Source organism: Saccopteryx leptura, chromosome 6 (genome assembly GCF_036850995.1).
Source record: "Saccopteryx leptura isolate mSacLep1 chromosome 6, mSacLep1_pri_phased_curated, whole genome shotgun sequence".
NCBI lineage: Eukaryota > Metazoa > Chordata > Mammalia > Chiroptera > Emballonuridae > Saccopteryx > Saccopteryx leptura.
In genome coordinates, this window is record NC_089508.1 from 88,129,735 (window position 1) to 88,152,822 (window position 23,088).

General features: G+C 36.0%; 1 protein-coding gene across 4 annotated transcripts in view; it reads right to left on the reverse strand.

Annotated features, from left to right (window-relative positions):
- Nucleotides 1–16,905: 16,905 nt before the first annotated feature.
- Nucleotides 16,906–23,088, reverse strand: part of KATNBL1 (katanin regulatory subunit B1 like 1) — a 46,004-nt gene continuing 39,821 nt past the window's right edge. For 3 of the 4 annotated variants that reach the window (XM_066342107.1, XM_066342108.1, XM_066342109.1), the window contains 6 exons: nucleotides 21,736–21,854; nucleotides 20,775–20,825; nucleotides 20,599–20,688; nucleotides 20,172–20,261; nucleotides 19,284–19,363; nucleotides 16,906–17,571 (listed from right to left, as the gene is read on the reverse strand). In XM_066342107.1, the coding sequence (XP_066198204.1) occupies nucleotides 17,522–17,571; nucleotides 19,284–19,363; nucleotides 20,172–20,261; nucleotides 20,599–20,688; nucleotides 20,775–20,825; nucleotides 21,736–21,854 (480 nt within the window). In that variant the 3' untranslated portion in view covers nucleotides 16,906–17,521. Of the gene's footprint in view, nucleotides 17,572–19,269; nucleotides 19,364–20,171; nucleotides 20,262–20,598; nucleotides 20,689–20,774; nucleotides 20,826–21,735; nucleotides 21,855–23,088 lie in introns of all 4 variants that reach the window. The other variant, XM_066342110.1, reaches the window with a different exon arrangement.

The following is a 23,088-nucleotide window of genomic DNA, read 5'->3' on the forward strand; positions in this document are numbered from 1 at the left end:
AGCTGAAGTTAGACTCATTGCTCCTAATCCATGTAAATAACATCTACTTCACTTGATAATCTCTCTGAGCCTCAATTTTCTGAAGTACTTAAGATTCAGGGTCCCCTGAGTGCAATCCAGTGCTCTTTCCTGGCACTCACCTTGTGACTCTGCCTGTGCTAAAGAATAGCTTCCTTCTGAATCCTGAAAAGGGAAAACTCAGTTTGTCCAGAATTTAAACAACTTTGCAATGGAAAACTCAGCAATTTCATTTGAGATAGCTCACAGAACTTCTTTATTCTAGGCTAACCACACCTCTACAAAGGGAGTGTATTTGGCATATGGCTTTCTCTTCTGCATTAAGAATGCAATCTGCAGCCATTGCATAACCACTGTATAATGCCAATTCCCCTGGGGCAATGATACTTCAGCTAAAATGCTATCTCAGGGAGAAGGTGTGGGATAGGTATATTTAAAGGCTATGATTTTATATTATATATACATTTTTCCTATAAAAGATGATGGCATCACAAATCCAAAGGAGAGCTATAGATTTGCTTTTGTTTATCATTGATAATTAAAACATGACTTCTTAAAAAAATTTTATTTATTCATTTTAGAGAGAAGAGAGGAGAGAGAGAGAGAAGTGGCAGAGGAGTGGAAAGCATCAACTTGTTGTTGCTTCCCGAATGTGCCTTGACTGAGCAAGCCCGGGGTTTTGAACTGGCATCCTCAGTGTTCTAGGTTAATACTCTATCCACTGTACCACCATGAGTCAGGCAAAAATGTGACTTTTTTTTACAAAGAGCCAAAAGTAGCAATTTAGAAAGAATGCTGCTGTAACAATTCATAAAAGCAAAGGTGAAAAATGGATATAAGGAAGGAACCCCCCCCCCCCCCACGCCCTTGAACCAAGAAGCTTCAAGGACATTTTGTTTTAGGCCAAGCATTCAGAGAGATTTTGTAAAGGACACCTTTGTAATTGTATGACTTGTTACTGTAATGTACCTCATTCCCTGCATTGGAATGCCTGTGGTGTAGATAGCAAAGCAAGCAGAAGGGGTAAAATGTTGGCCAAATAATTTTGTAAATATGATTTTTATACTTGTGTGTGATTTACAATGAGGGCTAGACAACACCAGCCAAAAATAGACAGTGAGGTTACAGATTGCCTTTTTGCTTGGGAAGCTATTATTTTGCTAATGGAATTAGCTAAAGGTTTTCCTCCTAGAAAGTTTGAAAGAAAGAAGGAAGGAGAAATCAGACCCCCACCCCTATTCACTGAGGAGGAAGAGAAGCAATGAGGAATGCAGGGGGGGGGGGGAGGGAGAGATCTAAATAGCTGTTCCTCTCCCCTTTTCTTTTCAGTTTTTGAGACCTTAATGGGCGATTTCCAATGCTTATTCTCTGACATCACTTAAACCCCTCCATCCTGAAGTCGTGTGATTGACGTGTGTATTTACCTCTAGAGCAGTGGTGGTCAACCTGGTCCCTACCGCCCACTAGTGGGCGTTCCAGCTTTCATGGTGGGCGGTAGCGGAGCAACCAAAGTATAAATAAAAAGATAGATTTAACTATAGTAAGTTGTTTTATAAAGATTTATTCTGCCAAACTTAGCAAAAATCCGACATAAAGCACTTGGTAAGTAATTATTATATGCTTTAACTTGCTGTAACTCTGCTTTATAAATTTTATAAAGTAAAGTTACTTCCCTACTTTATAAATCACCATTACTATGGAACCGGTGGGCGGTTAGAAAATTTTACTAACAGATATACAAAAGTGGGCAGTAGGTATAAAAAGGTTGACTACCCCTGCTCTAGACAGAGGGATCATGAGCCCCGTGTATATGAACCTGTGTTCTATAAAAGGTATATAAGACGTAAGAAATCTAATTTCAGGGAGCATGTGTCTTTGGAGCTACTAGCTCTGCGTACTCTGCCGGCTTTTTAATAAATTCTCTTTTCCTCTTATAAAGTTATCTGAGCGTGTATCCTCCGTTGGGTCACTTTCTTGCAACAGATACAGTACTTAGAATTTCCCAAGCAGTCATTAGCGGTATGAAGCAGGACAGAGGTGAGGCAGGAAAGTTAGAACAGGCAACAACTTCCTCAAGCCCTACCCTTTCCCTTTTCTCTCCTGGCTGGAACACTGTGGATGTGACTTTTACTGACCACCTGCCCCTACCCTTTTCCTTTTCCACAGTTTCACGTAGTTGAGACAAACAAAACTGGTCTCCACCAGATATGACAGCCATACTGACCTAAACGTGATCAACAGGGTCATTATTTCTTTATAATAAATTTGCATTGTGGCTTAAGGACCACTCCACCTCCCAAATCACAATGACAGTTCTGGGAGGACCAAAAAAGAAATCTCTATCTGGAGAAAAGGGACAAGGACGTCTTGTGAGCAGTCACCCCACCAGCGTTAGAAGTGGATGACCACCCTACCCCCCTCCTTCCTACATTTAATAAAAACCTTCCACCCAGACCCCATCTGGGGCATCTCATTCTCTGAGGTCGCCCTCCCTCAATTGAGTGCTGACTTTCACTTTACTACATCTACTCATCTACTGTGCTTTGCTAAATCTTGCTGTCTCGCTCTCAATCTTTCTGTTTGTTCTCATCTTGTGTGGCGATGAGAACACAGACCCCAGGATGGGGCAGAGGAGGGGAATCAGGCCTCCATTGACCTCCCCTGGTGCCACACAAGCACTGAGGTCATGTGTATTCTAGCAGATTTATAATCTAAAGTAAGTACAAATAAGAATGTACATGGCATGTAGAAAAAAAATTTTTTTAACGCAAGGTATCACAAGGAAAGGTTTAAAAAAACAACTTTTTTTTTAAGCAAAAAGTCTGAATTATATTAGTTTATTTGATGGAACATTAACTTCAGTTTCTGAAGGTATTAATGCCTGAACAAGATAGTCATTATTGCTAATTCTAGGCACTATATTATGCAGCAGATCTCTAGGACTATTCACATTATATAACTGTAACTTTATGCCCACTGAACCGCTCTTCAGTTTTCCCCTCCTCCCATGACTCTATTTCCTGCTCTGTAAGTTTGGTTATTTTAGATACCTCACATAAGTGGAATTGTTTGTCCTTCTGCGACAGACTTATTTCATTTGGAATAATGTCTTCCATGTACATCCATGTCACAAATGATAGGACTTGCTTCTTTTTTTTAAAGCTGAATAATATTCCATTGTATGTATATAACACATTTTCATTATCCATTTGTCTGTTGAAGAACATGTGGGTTGTTTCCTTATCTTGTCCATTATGGATAAAGCTTTTTTGCACTTAAAATTTTCATAAGAGGGTAGATTTCTTGATAAGTGTTCTTACCACACACACATACACACACACAAGGACACAAGGAAACTTTGCAAGTGAGGGATATGTTTATTATTTTGATTATGATGATGGTATCACAGGTATACACACCTGTGTACATGTTCAAACCCATCAGATTATATGTATTAAATAGGTGCAGTTTTTTTATTTTAATTATACTTCAATAAAGCTATTAAAAATTAAGATACATTTAAGATGATCTGCAAATGGTATAATCAGAATTCTTCTGGGTCAAATCCTAATAAGGATAACTTCCAAGCAGCTACCCATTTACCAGTCATAAATTGCAGGGAAGGATGGAAAGAACTCAGGACAAAATATCCTTGAAAGTTGTAGCTTAATCCATTTGATGCCACTATTTTCAAAAGACCTAAGTGTGAATAATGAACTAACCTATAAATATGAATATCATATCTCATCTAGAAATAAACAGAGATGACCATGATATACAAAACTCTCTATTGAACTTAATTATTACTTGAGTTTTGGTTATAAAAAGTCTTAGGGACCTATAAACACCAGGGAAAATAGCTTTACTCTTCTGCAGCCAATCATCTAGTAAAAAGTAACATGCACAACATAAAAAAAAGAATTTTAAAATGTTCAGTATGCTACTTACACATTTAAGTTTAAAATTGCTAAGTTCTGGCCCTGGCCGGTTGGCTCAGCGGTAGAGCATCGGCCTAGCATGCGGAGGACCCGGGTTCGATTCCCGGCCAGGGCACACAGGAGAAGCGTCCATTTGCTTCTCCACCCCTCCGCCGCGCTTTCCTCTCTGTCTCTCTCTTCCCCTCCCGCAGCCAAGGCTCCATTGGAGCAAAGATGGCCCGGGCGCTGGGGATGGCTCTGTGGCCTCTGCCTCAGGCGCTAGAGTGGCTCTGGTTGCAACATGGCGACGCCCAGGATGGGCAGAGCATCGCCCCCTGGTGGGCAGAGCGTGGCCCCATGGTGGGCGTGCTGGGTGGATCCCGGTGGGGCGCATGCGGGAGTCTGTCTGATTGTCTCTCCCTGTTTCCAGCTTCAGAAAAATGAAAAAAAAAAATAATAATAAAATAAATAAAAATAAAATTGCTAAGTTCTGGGCCTTCCTAAAAGCATATATAAAAATTAAAGATTTCAAAATCTTTTCCATAGTATGGTTTTAGAATCTCAGTACATTCAGTATTGAGTAAATTGTTTGTAGCCACTATGTAAAACAGAATGAAGGTTTCTCAAAAAAAAAAATTAGAATAGAACTATCATATGACTAAGCAGTTCCACTTCTAGATATTTACTGGAAGAAATCCCAAACATTAATTCAAAAAGATATATGCTCCCCTATGTTCATTACAGCGTTATTTATAATAGCCAAGATAACCTAAGTGTCCATTGATAAACAAATGGATACAGAAAAAGTAGTACATATATACAATGTAGTATTAATCAGCCATAAAAAAGAATGAAATCTTACTGTTTTGAAAACATGGATAGATATTATCCTGGAGGATATTATGCTAAGTGAAATAAGTCAGAGAAAGACAAATATATAATTATACTTATATATGGAATCTAAAAAACAAAATAAATAAAATATAAGCTCATAGATACAGAGAACAAATTGGTGGTTGTGAGATGGAAGGGGAGTTGAAGAGATGGGTGAAAAAGGAGGAAGGTACAAATTGCTGGTTATTAAAATAGTCACAGGGATGTAAAGTACAGCATAGGGAATACAATCAATAACATGGTAGTATCTATATTTGGTGTCAGATGGGTATTAGACTTATGGGATGATTATTTCATAAGGTATTTAAATGCCTAATCACCATGTTGTACATCTGAAACTAATATTGTATGTCAACTGTAATGAAAAATAAATTTAAGAAAAAACAACTCTTTGAGGACAGAGACTGCTTCTCCCTTTGTGCTTAACATCAATAAGCATATAGCAAGTAATCTGTTGTCTCACTGCTGAGACTCTCATTTCTCATCTTATTACTGAGAAACAATGACATACTTAAATAGAGAACTTTAGACATAGCCTCAATCATACCTGTTAGCAGTCATTGGGATGTAAAATCACCTTCTTAATATTCCAATAAATGTTTTGGGAAACTTTCTTGATATATGACTTTTAGAGTGCTGTATACTTGGACTGACTAACAGGAGAAAATAAATTTCTGTTAAATTTGAAAAAGAAAAAGATCTCATACATTCAACATTAATTTTGAAGCTTTCTTTTTCTTGATTTTTTTAAATTTATTCATTATAGAGAAGGGAGAGAGAGAGAAGGGGGGTGGAGCAGGAAGCATCAACTCCCATATGTGCCTTGACCAGGCAAGGCCAGGGTTTTGAACTGGCAACCTCAGCATTTCCAGGTTGACGCTTTATCCACTGCGCCACCACAGGTCAGGCCTGAAGTTTTCTTTATATAAACACCTGTTAACAACTTAATTGTTGAATGTTGAAGCAAATACATTTCCTTGGTATCTTTAAACATTTGCCTTATTGGCCCTGGCCGGTTGGCTTGGTGGACAGAGTGTTGGACTGTAGTATGGTCATCTCAGGTTTATTTCCTGGTCAGGGCATATAGGAAAAGCAACCATCTGCTTCTCTTCCCTTTCTTTCCCTCTTCCCCTACCACAGCCAGTGGCTCATTGGTTCCAGTGTCAGCCAGAGCACTGAGATGATAGCTCAGTTGGCCCCAGCATGTCAGCCTCAGGCACTAAAAAAATAGCTCAGTTGATTCCACCTTCGGCCCCAGACAGGCATTGCTGGGTGGACCCCAGTCAGGGTGCATGAGGGAGTCTGTTTCACTCTCTCCCCTCCTCTCACTTAAAAAAAGAATTTGCCTTATAGTGATTGTATATGTATATGTATATTTCTAAACTGTCAGTGTTACAGTGTACTCGGATTACTGCTAATAGAGATTACTAGAATGTACTGGAGGAAGCTTTTTCTTCTATATACTCAGCTGTTGCTTTTTTCTTGAAAGAAAAGATGGATCAAGAGATAAAAGTAGCAGACATGAAACTCACACCACATGTGATATGACAAATAGGGGTGTGCCAGCTGCTACAAGCACCTCATGAAAGCTGTGTACATTTTATAAATACCTTCTAATTAAAGTATTTGATTTCAAAGATATAATGCAGTTCCTCAAATATCACACTAGCCAACAGCTGAATTAACATTTTTCAAATATTAATTTCATTTAAACACAAAATTTACACTGAGTCCCCCCATATCAGTCACCCCATATTTTCAAAGAATCATTAGGTCCCACTAACCTAATAAAGATAACAACAAAAAAAAGCCAGGTTATTTTCATTTAGTTCTAATTACAAAATTATATCATTTGTCCAAGAAAAACTTAAGAAGATATATGGTGTAATACTAATCTTAAAACATTAGCTACTCTCTTGAAGATTACACAAAGCACATGTTAATTAATATAATCATTTTAGCTATCATTATTTAATTCCAAACTTATGTCAATATTTAATTAAGAAAATTTACAGAAAATAACTAATTTAAATAATGCACCAAAGTAAAATTTCTAGTTATCACCAGAAATTTTAAAGCAAACTTCAGCTATTTCATATTTTGAAGATTTGTCAAATGAAGATATTACATATATTAATCTAACTATATAAATTCTAACAAGGCAGACATATTTTTTGAAGTCTTCAACTATTTGTTTATTTGCTATATCATTCACATAGCATAAAATTCAGTATCTAAATTTTTGCATACAATGCAGTGGCTTTTAAAGTGTGTACTTCAGCCCGACCAGGCAGTGGCACAGTGGAAAGAGTGTCAACCTGGGATACTGAGGACCCAGGTTCAAAACCCCAAGGTTGCCAGCCTGAGCGCAGGGTCGCCAGTTTGAGCACAGGGTCACCAGCTTGAGCATGGGATCATAGATAGGATCCCATGGTCACTGGCTTGAACCCCAAGGTCACTGACTCAGATGGAGTCTCTCCCACTCTACCCTCCCCCAATCAAGGCACATATGAGAAAGCAATCAATGAACAACTAAGGTGCCGCAACCACCAGTTGATGCTTCTCATCTCTCTACCTTCTTGTGTTCTCCCTGTCTCTCTCACAAAAGTAAAATAAAGTATCCACTTCAGTGCCTTTTAGTATAACAAAATTGTACAATCGTTACCACTAAACTTTCCAAAATATTTCATCACCCCAAAAAGAAATCTCTCAGGACCACCTTCCTGGTGGCACAGGCCAAATCAGAAATAATTGATTAGACTAAGGCAACAATAAATGGCCCTGAATCATTACTATTATTCTTTTTTTTTTTTTTTTTGGACAGAGAGAGAGAGAGACAGAGAGAGGGACAGATAGGGACAGACAGACAGGAAGGGAGAGAGATGAGAAGCATCAGTTCTTCGTTGCGAAATCTTAGTTGTTCACTGATTGCTTTCTTACATGGTTCTTGTCCGGGAGGGCTATAGCAGAGCAAGTGACCCCTTGCTCAAGCCAGTGACCTTGGGCTTCAAGCCAGAGACCTTTGAGCTCAAGCCAGCGACCATGGGGTCAGGTCATTGACCCCCTGCTCAAGCCAGTGACCCCGCACTCAAGCCGGATAAGCCCACACGCTCAAGCCAGCGACCGCGGGGTTTCAAACCTGGGTCCTCTGCTCGCCAGTCCAACGCTCTATCCACTAGGGCAGTGGTCCCCAATCCCTGGGCCGCGGACCGGTACCGGTCCGCAGAGAAAGAATAAATAACTTACATCATTTCCGTTTTATTTATATTTAAGTCTGAATGATGTTTTATTTTTAAAAAATGACCAGATTCCCTCTGTTACATCCATCTAAGACTCACTTTTGACGCTCGTCTCAGTCATGTGATACATTTATCCGTCCCACCCTAAAGGCCAGTCTGTGAAAATATTTTCTGACATTAAACCAGTCCGTGGCCCAAAAAGTTGGGGACCACTGCACTATGCCACCTCCTGGTCAGACAATACTATCATTCTTAAAACCCTAACAGATTTATTTTGTTTCAATCACTGGTCATCTTTTATATAATAGTTGAATATTTAAAATCATTAATTAGAAGGGTACTAAAAATTTTCTGTTGATCTGTTTTGCTGTTAATTGATTCAATAAGTGTGAATCAAAGAAAACAAAACTACACCAGACTAAATCACCAAAAATTTATGTGCAAAGTTTAATTGCTATTCTTTAAAACAAATATTTATATGGTACTTTGTGAAAGCAAGTGAATATAAAGTGTGATCTTAGAGTTAAAGACTAGGGAATTCTGTGTAATTAGTACTACAAAAACACTAATACACTGCAGGAAAGTGATCATTCGATAATAGTGACCTCAATTGTAAGAAAAATTATCCTCCCTTTACTCTGTAGAAAAATATAATAATCTTTTTAAAAATTTTATTTATCTTGCCTGACCAGGCGGTGGCGCAGTGGATAGAGCGTCGGACTGGGATGCCAAGGACCCAGGTTCGAGACCCCGAGGTCGCCAGCTTGAGCATGGGCTCATCTGGTTTGAGCAAAAGCTCACCAGCTTGGACCCAAGGTCACTGGCTTGAGCAAGGGGTTACTCGGTCTGCTGAAGGCCCACGGTCAAGGCACATTTGAGAAAGCAATCAATAAACAACTAAGGTGTCGCAATGCGCAACGAAAAACTTATGATTGATGCTTCTCATCTCTGCATTCCTATCTGTCTGTCCCTGTCTATCCCTCTCTCTGACTCTCTCTCTGTCTCTGTTAAAAAAAAGAAAAAGTAAAAAAAGGAAGGCTGTTAAATAAAAAAATTTATTGGTCTTTAAGAATTTTTTTTTTTTTTTTACAGAGACAAAGAAAGGGACAGACAGGAATGGAGAGATGAGAAGCATCAATCATCAGTTTTTTGTTGCGACACCTTAGTTGTTCATTGATTGCTTTCTCATATGTGCCCTGACCGTGAGCCTTCAGCAGACAAAGTAACTCCTTGCTCGAGCCAGCGACCTTGGGTCCACACTGGTGAGCTTTTGCTCAAACCAGATGAGCCCGCGCTCAAGCGGGCGACCTCAGGGTCTCGAACCTGGGTCTTCCGCATCCCAGTCCGATGCTCTATCCACTGCGCCACCGCCTGGTCAGGCAAAATTTATTGATTTTTAGAGAGAGAAGAAGAAAGATGGAGAGAGCAACATTGATCTGTTGCTCCACTCATTCATGCCGTCATTGATTGGTTCTTGTACATGCCCTGACCAGGGATTGACCTGCAACCTTGTGGTGTCAGGACTACACTCTAACCAACTGAGCTACCCAGCCAGGGCTAATCTTTTTTTATTTAAAATTTTTAAAATTTTTTCCATTGACCTGAGAGAGAGACAGAGAGGGAGATGGAGAGAAGCATTAATTCATTGTTTCACTTAGTTGTTCCTTTAGTTGTGTACTCATTGACTGCTTCTCCTACATGTTCTGATCAAGGGTGGAACCCACAACCTTGGTGTGCCAGGTGGAAGCTTTATCCACTGAGCAACCCATCCAGGGCTCCTCTCTTTCTGCATAGGATAGTAGGCTGATCCTAGGAATAGGATAATATTCATATTTATATATATGTGAATATGTGTGCATATAAATTATTAGCTTTACCTACCTCTATTACTATTTCTCCATTTCTAGCATTAAATTTCCTCCAGGACAGAAAGTAGATTACTTCCTAATGAAGAATATAGAAACTAAAAAAAAATTATTTAGGTAGAAGAGAAAATTATTCATTTAGAAGCACCTCAATAAATAGATTCTTTGTAAAAAATGTTCTAAGAAAGAGTCAGGTTATTAGGCAATGATTTATTTGGCTAGAGCTGAATCTTAAAAATCGTATCTTAGTTCTATCGTGACTCAATATTGATGTATTGCTTAATGTTATTATATCAGCTTCATACATAAGGGCTGACAACTGCTTAGAAAGTTATATTTGATAGAGGAAATACACCACAGTATAAAAGATGAAATTTTGTTCCCAAAAACTAAAGATGATTTTTAAAAATCTACATGTTTTTTCTTTCAAAATATAGAAGTTATAGTTTTTCCTTATAAGATCTCCTTCTAACATTAAAAAAAAAAGGTAATGATTAGCAATGGTCAAAGAAAACAAAATCCTATACTAAGAATGCTTCAAAAGTAATTCACAGAATATATTTTTTTGGCCTCTTCCAATATCCCCAAAGAGATCAACAGTAACTGCTCAGAACATATAGTTTTAATAGGCAAAAAACTGTTCAGTTATCTTCAAGCTTTTCCAATGTATGGAAAGTAGGAAACAATGCACTAAGTATCAGTATGTAGACTGTGAATCCATTTGTATTACAAAATGCATGCACGTAGGGGAAAATCTAGGAGAGACATAATGGTTCTGCTAGGTGGATGCAATTATGGGTATTTAATTTACTTCATTATTCTACTTTCATAAGTAGATATGAAATACTTTTGTAACTTAAAAAAGAACTTATCCTATTTCACATGATTTTTAATAATTTTAAGATAAAAGCACAAGAGAAACAAACACTAAAGGGATACGCTCAATTCCACATACCTTTGCATTTATTCATAAGAATTAAATGCCTACTAATTGTCAGGCTCTGTGCTGGGTAATGGGGCTGTGACATGAGTAGCCTCTAATCTATGAAACTATCGATCTAGCTGGGAAGATAGATAGTAAGCATTACAAAACAGATAGCTAATATTAAGAGAACAAGGTTGAGAGAGGAGAGTTGTGGCCAGAGACCTTTAATAGCTGAAGAGGCTTCAGAAAGGGCTTCCCAGAGGAACTGTATTTACACTGAGGCCTGAAGGTTAAGCAGTAACTTGTGTGAACTTGAGGGTCAAGAGTGTTCAGGCAAAGGAAGCATTTGCAGAAAAACTGGAATGCTTTCTGGAAACTGAAACAAGTTCATTCTAGCTGGAGCACTGGAAGGGTAGGTGTTGTGGATAGATTGTAAACCACACTATTTAGACTCTCTCTTAAGAGGCTTTAAGGAGCTACACAGTAAGTTTTGTGCTTTACAACTATTGCGGGGCAGCATGTATGGAGACTAGGTTGTATGAATGAAGGACCAATGTGAGAGTTAGGAGGTTGCTGTAATAATGTAGAATAAGACGATGGCAGAAAACATGGAAAGATGTAGAAAGATAAAATTTAGCGGGGGTGTTAACCAACAGGATTTAATTGATTCGGAGATTATTCATACGTTTGTGGCTTGAAATTTGCTGATAGTAAGGCTGTGCAATAGAAATTGAAACTCAGGATCCAGCAAGAACATATTTTTTTGTCCCTGTGTGTAGGGGTGGCAGGGAGGGTTTGGGTTGGCTTTGTGGAGGGAAATGGAGGAGAATGAGGTCAATTGTAGATATATTGAATTTAGGATGTCTACAAAATATCTCAATAGATGTTGCCAGTAGGCAATTACATATATAATTTATGAGCTAAGAGGTTTAGGGCAAAATTTGCATTTGAGAAGGGTAAATGTTCAATGTTTCCTCAACCTTTAAAAAAATCCATGTCTACTTGCCTGACTGGTGGTGGCACAGTAGATAGAGTGTTGACCTGGGTCCAAAGCCCTGATGTCACCAGCTTGAGCACAGGCTCACCAATTTGAGTGAGGGGTTGCTGGCTTGAAGCCCAAGGTCACTGGCTTGAGCAGAGTCACTGGCTTGGCTAGAGCCCCCTGGTCAAGGCACATATGAGAAGCAATCAATGAACAGCTATGAGTTGATGCTTCTCATCTCTCTTCCTTCTTGTATCTCTCACACCAAAAAAAAAAAAAAAAGCCTGACCTGTAGTGGCTCTGTAGATAAAGCGTTAACCTGGAAAGCTGAAGTTGTTGGTTCAAAATCCTGGGCTTGCCCGGTCAAGGCACATAGAAGCAACTACTATAAGGTGATGCTTCTTGCTTCTTTTTCTCCTTTAATGATTTCATCATCTATTCCAGTGTCTTTCAACTGCCAGTGTGCCAGAAATTATGTGCTGGTCCGTTAAAGAGTTAACCACACTGATGCTCTATGAAGATTACAGACTTTAGATTCTATTCTAAGTAGCTGGAAAGGATCCTGGATGGCTAAGGGGGAAAGATAAGCCTCTTCTAAACCTTTTATAAGCTTTAGAACCTACCTAAAAGAAAGGTATCAACCTTCATTTCTCCTGGGGTTGTTGAGGCTAAGCTGCAGTTGTACAGAGAGGAACTGGTTAGTATATCACGGGGCAAATTCACAGGTGAGTAGGTCCTCATTTACCTGTTCAACTAATTTTATACAAAGGACTCATGAAGTGTTTTCTTTCACCTTTTTTTTTTTAATGGAAGTAGAAAAGAAAATGGATGCTAACTCAGCTCCTGACTTCTGGAAGGTGATGTCTAATTCTAGTCCAGACTCCATGTTAAAAGTTTGGTTGATAGATGCAATGCAATTCTAGAAGCAAGTAATTCTGGACTGGCCTGTGGTGATGCAGTAGATAAAGCATCAACCAGGAATGCTGAGGTCACTAGTTTGAAACCCTGGGCTTGCCCAGTCAAGGTACATACGACAAGCAACCAATGAAAAACTAAAGTGAAGCAACTATGAGTTGATACTTCTCATTCCCCCAACCTCCTCTCTCTGCAAAATCAATACATAAAAATCTGAAAAAAAAGAAAAACGCAGAAGGCAGCAGCAGGTAATTCTGGCAAATCAGTATAATCCAGAACACCCAAGGCAACTCCTTCTTACCCTACAAAATACTTTGAATCAACTCTTCTCAGCTTTGGTGTAAATCCAGAGTCACAACAGACTTGCCTGGGTCCAGGACATTAAAAAAAAAAATCCTGGTTTAAACCTGAATAAACAGACAGAATATTGTAAAGCATAAGAATCAACACAGTGCAAGTGTATTTAGAGGCTAAATCCTTATTCAGATTCCTGGCATTTCCCTCCTGAAAACTTCATAGTTCAGAAGATGATAGTTTGTATATCAGAAACTTCTATATGATAAACTTTGCTGTGAAAAACACTGGCAGCTGTGAGGCTGTCCATTCACAGAACTGCTGGTACACAGTAACTGTCATTTCTTTGTTACATGATTAATTACAGTCTATAAAAGAAAATACCGTAGTATCTACAGTTGACCCCAGAACACCATAGGTTTGAACTGTGCAGGTTCACTAAAATGCAGACTTTTTTCAATACGTACTGTAAATGCATTTTGTTTTCTTAGGATTTTAACATTTTCCTTTCTCTAGTTTACTTTATTGTAAGAACCCAGTATATAATACATATTACATACAAAATATGTTAACCAACTGTTTTGTTATTGGTAAAGCTTTCAATCAACAGTAGGCTATTAGTTAAGTTCTGGGGTTGTCATTAGTTTTATGTGAATTTTGACTGCAGGGGCTCGGGAAGCCAGGACCCCCAACCCCTGCACTGTCAAGGGTCAACTGTACTATGTTTTGTGCTTAATTTTTACTGAAGATTGATTTTAGCAGATAGTATTAAGCCAATAATCTGACCCAAAGAAAATTATAATGACTACAATATTTGAAATATTATTTTTTGAAATATTATTTTAAGTACAGCATTGGAAAATGTACTCAGTATACTGGGTATATGATATTCAGTATTTATTTTTATTGTTATAGTTGGTGTTATCATTGACTCAATCAAGCTATACTACAAATTAGAAGCATACAGTGTTTAGGGAGGAACAATTTATTCTATACTCCGGTTACAGAATAAAAATTGAGGTGGAAGAGTGTGTTACAAAGTTTTAGGACCATTTTCACAGCTAGAAGAACTGGAAATTAAAAGGAAAAAAGTCACAAAGAAATAAATACCTACCAACAAATGTCCAGTAATACTTTTTCCATCTGAAATAATCCAGAAAATAAAACTTTGTACTGAAAGAGTAGTGCATCCAAATGGGTTACTCCAGTGAGCTGCTTGTGATTCTATTTTTTTTTTCCTTGAAATCAACAAAGACAACTGACATTACTATCTTGTTCTTAAATAGGAAAAGAGATAAAGGGAAGTGACTAACAAAATATTAACTTAAATTTTGCTTTTTCAGGTTCCTTGACTCATTTAAGTAACTAAACATTTAAATATGATTTCTATCATCAGTATTTAATAGCTAATAATTATTCAAATGACCCATTACTGTTAATTATATTAATAACTTGCCAAACATAGACATGTTCTAAGCCTGGGAAAATTACTATTTGAAAGGCCAGAAATATAGCCTTGAGCTCACATAACAATTTTTAAGGTTAGGATATGACATGTACCTAGTATGTTTAGAGGATAGATAAGGATTTAATTTCTCAATAGCCTTTAATTCAGCGCTAACATTAATGATTCCCCAAAGTGGATATAGATATTTATATCCAAATTCTCACATCTTAGGACTCATTTAAAAAATCTGTGTCAATTACCTTTGAAATTACTGCCAACAGATTAACTTTAAAAACCATCTAATAATGCTTGTTTCCTAATTTTTAACCCTTATTCTGATCATGATCACTTATTACAAAATCCACTTATTTTATTCCTAGTAGGAACAAATTACTTGATTATAACCCTCTGACCTCAATAACCTACCCATCCTTAGACTTGCAAAGTTCAGAACAGAAAATCTAAGAAGGGAGAAGAGGTAGTAAGGCATAGAGACCTTGAGTAGGTAGGCCCTCAATTCTGGATACTGCTTAGCAGCACAACAAATGAGCAATGACAGACAGCAATTGTTCTAATCTAGGTCAATACAGCAGCCAAAATACTTTGTAAACACTTTCTTTGGCTCTTTCTGGAGATCAACACTGTTCTGATTAAATAGCATGCTAAGAGCTTAATAGCAACAGAACTGTTCAATAATTTATCTTATCCAACAGTCTTAAAATCACCCAAAACTAATCATAACTCAGTCACTGAGAGAGACAGGTACTAAGGCAAACTACAAAGGCCAAGAACAGAAATTAGGAGTGTGTGCTACTAAATAATCTTTGTGAGCTAAAGATGTTGCTTCATATAACTCCAAGTACATAAAACGGAGTATATACTCTCCTTCAACAAACCCAAAGTTAGGCCAAGAACTCGCTGTTAACAGGATAGTACATTTTCTTACTATGTTTCATTTGTATTTGTAGTTAATTTTTATTGAAGTTTGATTTATTAAAGTTTAATTTTTAGAAGATACTGTTTAGTGTTCCTACCCAGAGGAAATTATAGTGACACAATATTTTAGATATACTATTTTTAAATATTATATTATTTTAAATATTAGAGTAAGTCTATAGCATTAGATATATCAATTATTTTAGTTATCTATTCGAGGTGAACAGTTTATGCTAAGCTATACACACCATTTTCCCTGTGACCAAAAGCTGAATTTGTGAAATGGATACCTAAGAAAAGGTGCAATGTGTAGCCATGAATAGTTCTGTGTATGTGTGTAAAGTTAATAAAGTTATAAAAGGATCAAGCTCCTGTCCTTAGCCTCACTAGCACCATGCTCTGAGTTAACTGGTTCAAACTGTTAGATAAAAGTGATAACTGAAGGAATAGGGACAAAGAAAGGTTATATTTCATCATCTTAAGGTTTCACAGAGATGACGCAGGTTTCCGATTCAAATTCCCACCTCCTAAAAAACAACTTCTTAAGTAACTCAACTCTCAAATCACAGAAGTGTAGTAATCTGAAATTAAATGAAATATTTAAGAAAAGAGCCAATTGCTACAATTGATGTTCACTATGAAGAATACATAGCTATATGAATATAGCTACACAAAAGGAGAACTCAGTAAAAGATAACATTTTTAATATTTTTAAAGCAAGAGAGATGCTTGTTTAGTATCCACATCAGTAGTTGCTGATTGGGTAAATGTTAAAGACTTACATTCAAGTGCTTGAAGGATTACTGCATAGAACTTTGATACTAAAATAATCTTTGCTCATATGCCTCTCGGGCTCATTAAAGATGAGACAATGTACAAATCAGTTGTGGTACTTAAATCCCAATCATTTTCAAGACAGGCTAAGGTATACAGCTGTGAAGACATTCCACAAGTGGGTTCATTGACACCAAAAATGGTATTTTAATAATAAACGCCTCACATAGTCTGCTGGCATTTCATACCAACCACTGGAGGAGGTAGTAATATAAAGTGTTGGAATTTAAAATACAAGGTCAGCACTAACTGTAAACATTTCTAAAGCATTGTGTGTAATTCTTTAAATCATAATGTAGTGAAAAAGAATTAGAATTCTTATAAAACCAGATTTTTAAAAAAGCAAAAAAAAAAAAGGAATATTCTGTGAATTTACTCAAATGAAAGGAGCTTAAATGACACAGAACTGAAAATATCAGAAATCTATACAATAGAAAGTGAATATAAATTAGCCAACTCTATGAACATTTGCAGCTAAGCACTCATACAAATACATATCCATTTTTTTTTCTTTATATAGGGATAACACACACACACATGACATGATTCTGGCAAAAAAAAAAGATATTAAAAATATTCTCAAGTTTTAAAGATAGTGTGGAATAAGTTTTAACATTCTACACGAATGGAAACACCTGATTTAATTCCATGATTTTCATGCCAGAAGCATGGCTGGTTTTAATTTTTTTAAAACATATATTGGTATCATATACATTGGTTTATTAATAATTAAGGCATTTTGTATACACAGTATCTCAGTGTGAACAAAAAACTTTTAGTATTGATTATTTGCTACAATGTGTTAAACTTTCAAAGTCTTTTCAATATATGAAAATAGCTGCACACATTTGAATGTTTTCTTATAAAACACAATCTTAACAAAAGTAATGATGATTGGTCTTTGTGGTTCCTAGGAATAAGTTCTGTTTATTTGTTCACATAGTATAAAGTATATTCTTATTCAGGATTGCATTAAGTTCCAGTAGTTCTTAAACAGTGTTACCACATAATCATATAAATCCCAAATGCAGCAAAGGTGAGCAATCTTCATAGTGCACTTTCACCTCATTGAAGTTGAAGCTGCTCCTTTCAGATATTTTTCCACTTCAATGTGAAGTAGATTGTTAGAGTTTCATTAGTGGTTTCATCATGCGGCTTTTAAAAAAAGGGTTTGATTTCTTCCACATTCCACAGTTCTTCGATGAGACTTTTCCGGAAATCGTAGTCCAGGGATACTTTGAATAACAAATGCTTTTTAGTAGATGAAGTATTTCAATTCAACTGTAATAAATAAGCATCTACATCCTTAAAGAATAAAACAAAAACATTTCATTAGCTAGTGTAGTAAATATCCATAAATATAACCCCTTTTCTTTCCCTTTTTGTCACTTGATTCGCCTTAGTTGGCCTTTGTACTTTTGAGGGTAAAAGATGTGTCTTACTCAACTTTTTTAATTTTTTTCTTTTTATTTATTCATTTTAGAAAGGGGGGGGGAAGAGAGAGAGAGAGAGAAAGAGAGGGAGAGAGAGGGAGAGAGAAGGGGGAGGAGCAGGAAGCATCAACTCCCATATATGCCTTGACCAGGCAAGTGCAGGGTTTCGAACCGGCGACCTCAGAGTTCCAGGTCGACGCTTTCTCCACTGCGCCACCACAGGTCAGGCCTTACTCAACTTTTTAATCTGCATTTGTTTAGCACCGGGCCCACCACACAGCATGGGCTCAATAAATGTTTGTTAAGTGCTGAGAAAATGGTTTGGTTCCAGTGATCAAGCAATCTTGCCTTTATAGCTAGGCAAGATCATTAGGTCATTCACAGCAATTCCTTCAGTTGGATGATAGCCTATCTTTCTGATTTCCACCATCAAGATTATAATTGAGGGTTTAATACTATAAAAGAAGACCTTATCATAGTTTAAGGAGCTTTCACAGAACTTTTAATCACTCCAAATTGTCTTTATCTTAATCTTATGTTCACAATAAAGCTTCTCTCGTTATAAAAAATTACAATCAAAAGCAAATTTCTAAGGAAAAAATAATTTTTAGTTTTATTACCAAGAATATAAGACCACTCCAGAACAACATGCTGTATCATGTATGCTCTTCAACTATTCCATTTTCTTTCCACTTTTACACTTCATTTTCCCGCCATTATCAAAAGAACAGAAAAAACTTCTGGGAAATTGATTTGTTTATTAGATTATTATCATTAAGAATTCTACAAAGTAAAATTATACACAGTGGTAATACGTATGCTTAATATATCATTTTGTTTCTTTTTTTGAAAAGTATCCAAGAAGATTTTTACAAGTAAGTATGTAACATAAATCCTATTATTTAGAATATAATTTTTTAAATTAAAAAACACTTTTATGTTTCTGGTCCATTTATGATTAGCAATATGCTCAGTAAAAGGGTGGAAACATTTAGCAATAATTTTTTCCTGCAATTATATGTATTTTATATACAAATGTTTTCTGGTTTAAATATTAAAACTCAATGTACCTTTTCCTTTAAGAGACAAGCAAATCAATAAAGATCAATATCAAACTCATACTGTGATTTAAACAGTTTTACTTTCCCAAAGAGCATGATATTAGCAAAAGTCACATAAAATATAATGCCCCTAAATCATTTCATGATTTCCTTATCCCAACTTTGGATGTCCTCCTTACCTGGATTTTTAACTTTTTCAAATATTTTTCTTTGATTGAAACTAGATCATTAAACAACCTCTAGCACACTATTCCTGTGGCTGTATCAGGAGCATATGCAATGGCCAATTCTTGTGTTCTCTGCTGAAGTCACATTCATATCCAGAAGCCCCAAAGCATTTGCAAATATGAAATTGACTTTAGGCCTTACTGAATAGCACTGAATTACTTTGCCTAAAGATTTGAAAGAGTTCATTTATAAATGCATAAAACTAACATATTATTTCTAAATTTTAATTAAGCTTAAATATGGATTTTAACCTTCCACTTTTAAGCTTACATATAGATTACCTTAGCTATATTACCAGTATATCCTGGAACCAAAGTAAGATGGTTTTCTTGTTCCCATAGTCCACTTAATTGTTGTTTTAAAATCTGAATATTTCTAGAAGGAAAAAAGAAAAACGAGAATGCAATTATGATGTAAACTTCGGTATTAAATACATTAAATGAAAATAGTTTTAAAATTTTCAAGTATTTGTCAGAGAAAATTATACTATTTGAAGTCAAGCAACTCTTTAAAATAGTACATGCCAATCACAGAAATAAAAGGTTACTTAGTTGTTAACGCACATAAGAAAAGGAGGCATTTAAAGTATTTAGACAACTTACTCTTGGGTATGAAGTGGAACATTTTGAGAGTCCAAAAAGAAAACTATAAACTTTAAGGAGACTTTTGGGAAATATTTTATGTAGCTTCATAATAATCTGGCTTATTTGGTAAAATACCTACATATTTTCACATCAAGGCAATACTCAAATTATGATGACTGTAATCTAGTTTTTAGAACTGCAATCATCCACAGTGGATTCTGAGGTTAATGTCTAGGAAGCCAAAGGACCCTACAGGATGCCTCCATTCCTGTGCCTCATTACTTATTCCACCAGAGGCCACCTCTTTTTCTCTCCTTTATTCATTAGAACGAGGGTTAAGCCACTGTGTGCTTTTTCCTTCTAACATGAAGAGTAGGTTTCTGCTAGAGGAAGAGATACAGGGGGATACTGGTCTCTGGAATTCAACTTCTATGTGTAATTTTTATATATGAACACTATCCCAATTTAATATTTCTCTGAAAATGAAGAGAAGAAATATTATATACTGATAATCATGGAATAAAATTATCACCTAGTTTAAGCTACTTTTCTGGAAAATATTTTTTGAAGCATGAAGTTATCTTCAAAGGCATACTCACCCATCATTTATAATCTCTGTTTTGGATGATAGTTCAGACCACCACCTTTTTATGACTGCTTGAAGCCAGTTTAAACCAACTATTATATATCTGAAATGACATTTTGGTATAAAATTCAAGTGTTTTCATCCAAAAAGCTTTTACAAAAAAATGACCCTCTACCTGCTCCAAAAAATGCATAGATGGATACTGATCTTTCCCCCTTTTAAAAATTTATTTCACTGCTTTCACAAACTGTACAACTTGTTTAAGATGCTTTTGTAATTGTTCTTTAGTCACTTCATATTCTTTTCCTAATTAGACTATAAGCAACTTGAAAAGAGAAACCACAAATGTCTCATAAAGCTCAATCTACTCCTAATGCAAAGTGCACAAAATTAAGGATGTTGAAAAAGAAAAATGAATTGCGATTCAGAGTAACACTTACTCTTCAAATTTGCTTTTAAGTAGTGACTTTACTAGAGGCAACAAGTCTACACAGCAGCCGAGTGAGATGTATTGTTTTTCCTCCTGTAAACTAAAATAAAATACTAAGTTATAAAAATAGGTCATAATTTGTCCTTTTTAAAAACTAATTTATTTTCTGAAAAATATTCTTTTTACCTATTGGTAAGTACAGGAAGGCAATCTACCACCACTCCAAGGTCTTCTATCCTGTGGGTACAAAAAGAATAGCACTGCTTAGACAGGTGAGTTTCTCAATTGTTTTCATATAATGACCTTTACATGCTTCTGAGAAATTCATTCAACAAATAATTTGAGTGTCTATGGTTTGCCAGGTGCTGGGGGTACAGCAGTAAACAAGGAGATAAGGCTGGCTAGTAGGTGTGGGGGGTGGAGTGGAGAGGAGAAGGTAGAGGCAGACAATAAATATATAAACAAGTAAAATATACAGACTATATAGACAGTGTAAGTGATATGGAGAAAAATAAAACAGAAAAGATAGGGAGTAAAGAAATGTATATTTTTAAATAAGTGGTCAAGGAAGGCTTCACTAAGGTAATATTTGAGAAGGTAATATTTAAAATTTTCATTCAAAAGAGATTCTTAAAAGTTTAATTTTCCTATAATAGTATCTCTTAGTTTTATGGGTAAGAATTTTAGAGAAGGTGCCTAGCCTGTGGTGGCACAGTGGTAAAGCGTCGACCTGGATGGAATGCTGAGGTTGCTGATTCAAAAGCCTGGGCTTGCCGGGTCAAGGCACATATAAGAAGCAACTATGAGTTGATGCTTCCTGCTCCTCCCCCCTGCCTTTCTTTCTTTCTTTCTTTCTCTCTCTCTCTCTCTCTCTCTCTCTCTCTCCTCTCTCTCTAAAATCAATAAATAAAATCCTAAAAAAAAATCTTAGGGAAAGTAATAGCTTTGTTCAGTTTAATAAAACAGATAGTTTTCTGTATTTTGGTTACCCTTAGATTGGTGATGAATGTAATTTAAGCCATACTGTCTCTGTTGGAACTAAACATAGAAGTTTAAATTTTTAGCCAGTACAAAAAGAAGAGGCACTTCTAGATAGCCCATTGGAAATGACTTTGATTGAATAAAAAGCATAAAAGATCACACTTACCTCACCAAATAAGCTACAAGTTCACTTATACTTCTTTTTTTCCAGAAAGTTAAAGCTACATTCAATCTCAAATTCCTGCTGAACAAAACTTGTGCCATTGTTTCATGGTCCTGAGAAACCTGGAAGGCAATAATCTAATTTCTTAAAAAGCACACTGAGATATGATAATGAAAACATTTTTTTCAATAAAATTACTCTGGTAGACATATTTTAAAATTATACAAAGGTGGTGATTACAAAAGGGGAAGGGGTTAGGGGAAGACAGAATAGGATGAAGGGGGAATAAATGTTGAAAGAAGGAGATTTGACTTTGGGTGGTGAACAAACAATATAATATACAGATGATGTATTATAGAATTGTTTACTTAAAACTTATAATTTTATTAACCGATGTCATACCCCCAAATTGATAAAAATTAATAAAGAAAAAGAGAGAAGAAAAAAAAAGGTGACTCCTTTGACCCCCGCACACACAAAAATATTGCAGTTGAACATAGAAAATAAATGATCTGAATAAATTTAAGACCTATTTTTAAAAAATATTTTATTTATTGATTTTTTAGAGAGAGAGGAGTGAGAGAGAGAGAGACAGAGACAGAGAGAAGGGGGAGGAGCAGGAAGCATCAACTCCCATATGTGCCTTGACCAGGCAAGCCCAAGGTTTCGAACCGGCGACCTCCATGTTCCAGGTCGACACTTTATCCCACTGCGCCACCACAGGTCAGGCAAGACCTATTTATTTTTTACCAATACATTTTTCTTATTTGCTACCATTTTTCTTTTAAATATCAATAATTTGTAAAATAAATTATTTTTAGCACATCTATAAACCTAGGATTCAATTTATAATATGGATTAAAGGAAAAGGTAAATAATATAAACTAGCCATCATCTACTGAATTACAACATGAGGAGGACTATAAAAATTCAGTCTGTGATAAGTATTTAAGTTCATTCATTTATTCATGTTTTCTATATAAAAAGTAATATATTTCTGCTGTAAAAAAAGTTTAAATACAAAACTTCATAAAATTGAAAATAACTACTTTAACCTATCCACAAAAATATCTAATATCACTGCTCAGAAGTAATCCCAGTTAACAGACTACTATCTTTCCAAACCATTTTCAACACAAATTAGGTACTTGTAAAATTAAAATAGCATAATATATACATTTTTGAAACCTTGATTTTTCACATTATGAATATTTTTCAATGTTAAAACATAGATCAACCTAGTTTTTTAAAAAACAATGAGATCGTCTCTATAGTCTTTATGTTTAAGTTGATTATGCCTTTTCCCTATTAAAGCTATGTATCAATGAACATTCTTATATATGTAAATATGGGCAC